At 42.8% G+C, this 7,797-nt stretch overlaps 2 protein-coding genes across 10 annotated transcripts in view; one reads left to right on the top strand and one right to left on the bottom strand.

Annotated features, from left to right (window-relative positions):
* The first annotated feature begins 785 nt into the window (after positions 1 to 785).
* LOC125448190 (LIM domain and actin-binding protein 1-like) overlaps positions 786 to 7,797 on the top strand; it is a 126,081-nt gene continuing 119,069 nt past the window's right edge. For 3 of the 6 annotated variants that reach the window (XM_059643313.1, XM_059643315.1, XM_059643314.1), the window contains exons 1-2: positions 787 to 939; positions 1,158 to 1,193. The gene's annotated coding sequence lies outside the window, so the exon portion shown is untranslated. Of the gene's footprint in view, positions 940 to 1,157; positions 1,194 to 7,797 lie in introns of all 6 variants that reach the window. The other 3 variants (XM_059643312.1, XM_048523295.2, XM_059643316.1) reach the window with 2 other exon arrangements.
* Positions 2,721 to 7,797, bottom strand: part of LOC125448189 (serine/threonine-protein kinase OSR1-like) — a 170,432-nt gene continuing 165,355 nt past the window's right edge. For all 4 annotated transcript variants that reach the window (XM_059643318.1, XM_059643319.1, XM_059643325.1 and 1 more), the window contains one exon: positions 2,721 to 2,831. In XM_059643318.1, coding sequence (XP_059499301.1) covers positions 2,732 to 2,831 — 100 coding nt within the window. In that variant the 3' untranslated portion in view covers positions 2,721 to 2,731. The remainder of the gene's footprint in view (positions 2,832 to 7,797) is intronic.

Genomic DNA, 7,797 nt, shown 5'->3' with positions numbered 1-7,797 from the left:
TCTCACTAATACCCAAAGGAGAGAGACTCCAAAAGCTTGTGTCTTCAAATAAACCTGTTGGACCATAACCTGGTGTCTGTGATTTTTGGCCTTGTCCAACAAAGGCACCTCCACATGATGATCTGAACTGAGGGGAACAGCTGCTTCCTTTCCATCCTGTCAATGTTCCTCATAATCTTCTACACTATCAGGCCTGCCCTCAGCCTTCTCTGCTCTACAGATCGTAACCCGAGCTTATCCAGCCTCCACCCATAGATGAAATTCTCCATCCCAGGTAACATCCTGGTGAGTTGAAAAGTTTTTTTTAAGTCACATTTGATTCTTTTACCAATTTACTGATGAATGCTTCCTCTGATTTTGGATTCCTTTATCTATGGGAACAGTTTCTCCTTATCTCTATCCAGACCTCTCTTGATTTTGAACAAATCCCCTCCATTAGTTCAGTTATTCCTCGTCAAAATATGGAACAATCCAAAGGCTTTGCGAAGAGACAACACATAACACTTATTTTTCTTAGATTTTTTTAAAAGGCGCAGTTTTGCTGGTGAAATCCAGCAGGTGGTGTAAACATTGAAATCCATATGTCTCCGAATCCTATAGATGGTGTTGTTCAAAAAGTCGACGCATTCACAAAACCGATTGTTCCCTGGCGCCAAAGAGCAAGGACGCTGTCGGCATCCCCTCGCCCCCTACAGACAAGGAGGACCACACGGATGACTTGCAAGTATGACTTCAGCAGCAGCTCCTACGCTCTGAGGTCATCCGCTTGTGCGTGGCTTAAAATCTCGAGGCAGTCCGTCAGTCTGGGAAATTGGAACTGGGCAATAGGGGCAGGTGCGTTGGCAAGGCGGCGCGGGGAAAAAAAAACTTTCTTCTCTCTGGGATCTCGATATTAGTTGACATTTGAAAAAACGTCAGTGGGGAAGAACGTTTCAGTTGGTGAGTAGAAAAAATGTGGGTAAAAATACAATGTTGGATTTTTTTCTCTCTGGAAAAGTTATTGAATAGATCGAGAATCGTCCTCTCTTGAGCTTGTGGTCAGAAGAAAATTCTGGATGCGTCTCAAGGACTTTAGTCTATTCAGAGTCGTTTGAAAAAAAACGCCCGGGTATTTGTGTTTTAATCTCCTGATGTATTGCATTTTTTCCCCTCTCTAGCTCTGCAGATTTGTGCAAACGCATCCACCTGTTAAGGTGAGTTTTTCATTTATTTAAATGAGTTTGCAAGGTTGAATTTGATCTTTTTCATTGAGATTTCTTTTGGGATATTAACTCAAAAATAGTTTCAAAAACTTGTGAATAATTCTGAAGGGAATTTTCAAAAACAAGTGATTTAATACGTGAGGTGCGTGCTGTTTATTTTTCATTGTGTTGTACCTACCAAAAAATGAAATCTTAGTTGCACTTTAAATTGTACTTTTCTGTGCTTAATATCCAGATTCACATTTCCCAACCTTCTCTGTGAGTAGACGATCTGGTGGATTGTGACAGCAATTCTTTGTAGAAAGATATTGAAGTGAATTGTCAGCTCTGAATTAAATATTTGTTCAATTTAAAATATATTTAAATATTTCTAATGTACTCTCTTTAATGCAATAATGGGAGTTGAAATCAAATTCCAAAGTTACTTCACTTTGTTTACCAGCTCTAATAGACTTTACTCGATTGTATTTTGCTCTAGGTATTTAAAGAAAGATTTAATGTGCTTTCCATTTTATAAATTTCATTAATATTGTCTTGTGACCTCTCCAGGGTATAAAAAGTTGGCTTAACAATTTGGAAATGACTTGGTTTTTTTAATATGTAAACACAAGTAGTTACTTTTAATTGTTTAATGTGACCATCTCTTTTAAAAACTTATGGAAATTGAATATTTTGCTATCGTCTACTGCATGTACATGGTGGGGTGGTGAAGAATTATTGTGAAAATCCTGATTAGTTGTTTTACAGAATCTGGTGTAATGGATTAACACCAATAACTGAAGGTGTTTATTTTTTTCCAGCTGTTCTTAATTCAACTTCAGAACACTCCAAGCTAGTTACCACAAGCAATGCCACCAGCACTTGCTGTTTAAAAATAATGCATTGTACTTTTGTTTTATAATAATAGGGGAAAAAATCTGATGGGCCTGAATTAAAATGTTGGCTGGAAATGGCATCCACTTTTCCTGGCAAGTTTTTGGTTTCTAATGAATTGCTTGCTTAAGGAAGCATTGTGCTGGAGTTTGATTTACTGTGTGATGTCAAGTATGGTTTCAATTTAACAAAGAGGCTAATCTTTCAGATTCTGCTCATCTGACCAACATTGTAACTAGCCTGTGCCACTGGATTCAAGCCTCACTCCACACTGACACTGGAGGGAGCACTGCACTCTTTTTGGAGTTATGATGTATTAAACTGAGACCCTAGCTACCTGTTCAGTTGGAAAGGCAAGCTAAGCATGGTACTTAACTCAAGGGCATCCTAATGTCCTGGTGTAAGAGTGGCTTATTTTATTAATACCACAAACCAAGATGAAGGAGGCACTGGCTGAGGAGTGTTATCGCTGGACTCGGATCCAGGTAATGTTCTGGGGATCCAGGTTTGAATCCTGCCGTGACGGATGGTGGAATTTGAATTCAGTGAAAGTCTGGAGTTAAGAATCTAATGATGACCTTGAATCCATTTTCCCAAAAAACCTGTTTCACTAATATCCTTCAGGGGAGGAAAATGCCATCCTTACCTGGTCTGTTCTACATGTGACTCCAGACTCCCAGCAATATGGTTGAATCTTGACTGCTGTCCTCGGCAATTAGGGTTGGGCCTGACAGTCTAATGAGTGATTCCCTTGTTCTGTGAATGTGGAAAATAAAATTAGTTCGGTTCATTTGCTGTCTGTGGGACCTAGCTATGTGTATATTGACAGCTGTATTTGCTTGCATAAATGACTGCACTTCAAAATACTTAATTGGTTCTAAGGTGTTCCATGATGTCCAGAGAACACATGGTACAATTTTCATGAAAGTTAGCCATTCTTAGGGTTAGAGAAGAGGAGGGGGCCAGGAGGGTGTTAGTACTGTTTCTCCTGCTGATCCCTGCTGTAAACCCCACATGTGGCTCTCTGGGCATGTAACTACATTTAGCTAAATTAATCTCTCCCTTCCTTGGTTGAATTATCTGCTGATGTTTCATCATTTGAGCTGGGATGAGAAAATACAGTGTGATTATACATCTGTTCGGAGAGGGAGAAATTTGCTCTCCACTTGATAATTTTGTTTTTTATTTCTGTAGTTTTGAGTAGGATGACAAAACAGCAAGTTGTTCCAAAATAGTTGTTCCTGCACAGTTGGAAGGTCTGATTTTGTTGATCTGCCAAAGATTGTTTCATAGTGTTGAAAAGTTGCTTTTGTTCAAGTGCATCAACAGCTGCTGTTCTCATTTTTTCCAGTTATGCAAAAATGCTGCAAAACCAGCTCTTTATTTTCTTTTCAAAAGAATTTTTCCACAAACTTGTCTTGAACCTGTTGTGCAATGACACACCTTTCCAACATTCATCCTGAACTGGCCGTATGTGGGAGTAATTTTCTTGGGCTGTTTGTGAGTCGTCAATGAAATGTGAGGTGTGTTGTTTTTTTCATTTTTGGCGCACAGATTTTTTTTACAGCCTGACTTGGAAACCAGACCGGGATGATGGAAGCAACCTAACTGAAATCACTACATTCTTCTTGCTGCCTTATGTTCCCAAATTATAATTTTTTTTGAAAAAATTCTTTTTTGATGTAGTGCTGGAATTGTTCCATAATTAATTTGGATCAGAGTCCTTCACTATTGGTAATACGTTTGTCTTGTGGGATTATTTCAAGTGTTCAGTTTAACTTAAGGCTCTATCTGCCTGTTTCGGTGGTTGTACGTGATCTCACAGCCCTTTTGAAAAAAAGCAGAGAGGTTTCCCTTGTGTCCAGCCAACCTATCTCCCTGCAGTAACACGAACAACGATACTATTTGTGCGACCTTGCTTGTTGTAAAATGACTGTCTACATAGCAACATAACTACACTTCAAAAGTATTTCTCTGTTCTGAAGCACTTTGGGACATTTTAAATGTGAAAGGCTCCATATATGTGCACTGTTTCCCCTGAGTATTTTGAGGCTTCCATTCATACTTTGTACGTTCCTTCTTTGAAACTTTAGTCTGGGTCTCCATGAACAATGCCATAAGACACCTGGCTAATGTAAAATTCTGTGACAGATGTAACAAATAACCTGACCAATGTCAATAATACTGCAGTGTGTTCTACTCTCCTCCTTTGTTCCTCCTTTTTTTTTGTAGTGAAATTGCTAGAGGCCTTGCATTGTCCCTTCAATGGTGGTGCCAACTCAAACCTATAGGTTTGATGCTGTTTGAAATTGCCCTAAGGCCCTGGTAAAGTGGAACCCACTTTTTTCCCTGTGAGACGGCACGAATGCTTTCTTCAGTCACTAACAAACGTTTTAGTCCAATAGCCTTTGGTCAGCATGGGAAATGTTACATGTTCAATAGGTTTAAGCAAGTGAAAGGGTGGACGGTAGGAAAATATTGCAGAAGGGTGAAGACAAAGATCTGCATGAAAGCAAGATTGAGTATTTAAATTGTATCAGTGATAATGGGAACTGCAGATGCTGGAGAATCTAAGATAATAAAATGTGAGGCTGGATGAACACAGCAGGCCCAGCAGCATCTCAGGAGCGCAAAAGCTGACGTTTCGGGCCTAGACCACCCTTCAGAGGGGGGATGGGGTGAGGGTTCTGGAATAAATAGGGAGAGAGGGGGAGGTGGACCGAAGATGGAGAGGAAAAGAAGATAGGTAGGGAGGGGATAGGTCAGTCCAGGGAAGACGGACAAGTCAAGGAGGTGGGATGAGGTTAGTAGGTAGGAGATGGAGGTGCGGCTTGGGGTGGGAGGAAGGGATGGGTGAGGGGAAGAACAGGTTAGGGAAGCAGAGACAGTTTGGACTTGTTTTGGGATGCAGGGTGGAGGGGAAGAGCTGGGCTGGTTGTGTGGTGCAGTGGGGGGAGGGGACGAACTGGGCTGGTTTTGGGATGCGGTGGGGAAAGGGGAGATTTTGAAGCTGGTGAAGTCCACAATAATACCATTGGGCGGCAGGGTTCCCAAGCGGAATATGAGTTGCTGTTCCTGCAACCTTCAGGTGGCATCATTGTGGCACTGCAGGAGGCCCATGATGGACATGCCATCTAAAGAATGGGAAGGGGAGTTGAAATGGTTTGCGACTGGGAGGTGCAGTTGTTTATTGTGAACCGCGCGGAGATCCCAGATGTCCAAGTTCTTCAAGGACCGCAACTTCCCCCCCACAGTGGTCGAGAACGCCCTTGACCGCGTCTCCTGCATTTCCCGCGACACATCCCTCACACCCCGCCCCCGCCACAACCGCCCAAAGAGGATCCCCTTCGTTCTCACACACCACCCCACCAACCTCCGGATACAACGCATCATCCTCCGATACTTCTGCCATCTACAATCCGACCCCACTACCCAAGACATTTTTCCATCCCCATCCTTGTCTGCCTTCGGGAGAGACCACTCTCCGTGACTCCCTTGTTCTCTCCACACTGCCCTCCAACCCCACCACACCTGGCACCTTCCCCTGCAACCGCAGGAAATGCTACACTTGCCCCCACACCACCTCCCTCACCCCATCCCAGGCCCCAAGATGACATTCCATATTAAGCAGAGGTTCACCTACACATCTGCCAGTGTGGTATACTGCATCCATTGTACCCGGTGTGGCTTGCTCTACATTGGGGAAACCAAGCAGAGGCTTGGGGACCGCTTTGCAGAACACCTCTGCTCGGTTCGCAATAAACAACTGCACCTCCCCAGTCGCAAACCATTTCCACTCCCCCTCCCATTCTTTAGATGACATATCCATCACTGGCCTTCTGCAGTGCCACAATGATGCCACCCGAAGGTTGCAGGAACAGCAACTCATATTCCGCTTGGGAACCCTGCAGCCCAATGGTATCAATGTGGACTTCACCAGCTTCAAAATCTCCCCTCTTTCCCCCCCCCCCGCCACCGCATCCCAAAACCAGCCCAGTTCGTCCCCCTCCCCCCACTGCACCACACAACCAGCCCAGCTCTTCCCCTCCACCCACTGCATCCCAAAACCAGTCCAACCTGTCTCTGCTTCCCTAACCTGTTCTTCCTCTTACCCATCCCTTCCTCCCACCCCAAGCCGCACCTCCATCTCCTACCTACTAACCTCATCCCACCTCCTTGACTTGTCCGCCTTCCCTGGACTGACCTATCCCCTCCCTACCTCTCCACCTATACTCTCCTCTCCACCTATCTTCTTTACTCTCCATCCTCGGTCTGCCTCCCCCTCTCTCCCTATTTATTCCAGTTCCCTCTCCCCATCCCCCTCTCTGATGAAGGGTCTAGGCCCGAAACGTCAGCTTTTGTGCTCCTGAGATGCTGCTTGGCCTGCTGTGTTCATCCAGCCTCACATTTTATTATCTTGGAGTATTTAAATGGTCACTGATAGGAAGCTCTAAGTCATGTTTATGTTTATCTGAAAGATGGTGTTCTGTTAATCAATCAGCATTTATATATAGAATGCTCTGCCCCAGAAGGCAGTGGAGGCCAAGTCTGTAGATACTTTCAAGAAAGAGATGGCTAGAGCTTTTCAAGATAGTGGAATCAAGGGTTATGGGGATAAGGCAGGAACAGCATACTGATTGTGGATGATCAGCCATGATCATAATGAATGGTGGTGCTGGCTCGAAGGCCATTCGGCCCTACTCCAGCACCTATTGTCATTTGGTATCCACAATGTAGGGAAGCCTGCATTGTGAATAGTGAATACCGTATACTAAATTGTAAGTGATACACACAAATCAGAGAGATCTAAGTATTTTCAGCAATTTCTGCTTTTTTTAAATCTGCTTTTCTAGCATCTGTAGCACTTTACTCAAGGAACCCATCCATTTCCACAAAAACAACTCCAGCGTCTGAGTGCACCTGAAATTCCAAATACACGGTACATAATTACGATAACCTTTTTTGACCCAGATGCAGTACAATAAAAGAAATTTCTAATTTATCTAAAATGTCTGTGAAGTTGCCCCTTTTTTTTTAATAAAGGAGTTCTTTGTTTGTAAAGAGCACTTTAAGTGTTTGCAACAAGTGTTGTTGTCTTGCATAGTTACTGACTAGGTGACTTTTAATCTGGAAGTTGTACCAACTCATGCATGAAGTTTAAGAACTGAAGCTGGGTGGTTGGCAGACACCGATAAGCTAGTGACAAAAGGCAGTTAGCTTTTTGATGCAGACACTGGGGAAATACATACTCAATTCAAAATTGCAGCAAAAAGATTGTTGATCAGATCTTTTTTGGAAGTGATTTTGTAAGAGCAGGCTAACAACTGAATCCTTAAGTGTGACTCACACATATATGAAAGAGCTGAATGTTTATCTCTGAAGTGGCTCAATTGTGAATTGGAATGTTATTAGTTGGTCTCCAAAAACCATCCAAACTGTTGTGACTAGAAGGTAGTGATCACATTCTAAGTCCTGTGAGCTATTCTCGAAGCTTTGCAAAAATCCTGAACTGCAAGGAAATAATAAACCTGCATATCAAATATATTAATCAGAACATTGGGAATGGGGTATAATTTTAAATCAATATGTGCAACTGCTTACACAATCTTTGTAGTAGTTATTGTGAAACTGAAATTTTTTTTCTCCTTGGTACTTTGTCATTATTGATGCCCAGAATGTACAGTTGGTCACCGAAGCTCATGATTTTTCTCTTGGAAACAGA

This window comes from Stegostoma tigrinum, chromosome X (assembly GCF_030684315.1).
Source record: "Stegostoma tigrinum isolate sSteTig4 chromosome X, sSteTig4.hap1, whole genome shotgun sequence".
Taxonomy (NCBI): Eukaryota; Metazoa; Chordata; class Chondrichthyes; order Orectolobiformes; family Stegostomatidae; genus Stegostoma; species Stegostoma tigrinum.
Note: the sequence above shows the minus strand (reverse complement) of the source record. Positions and strands in the feature narration are given on the sequence as shown.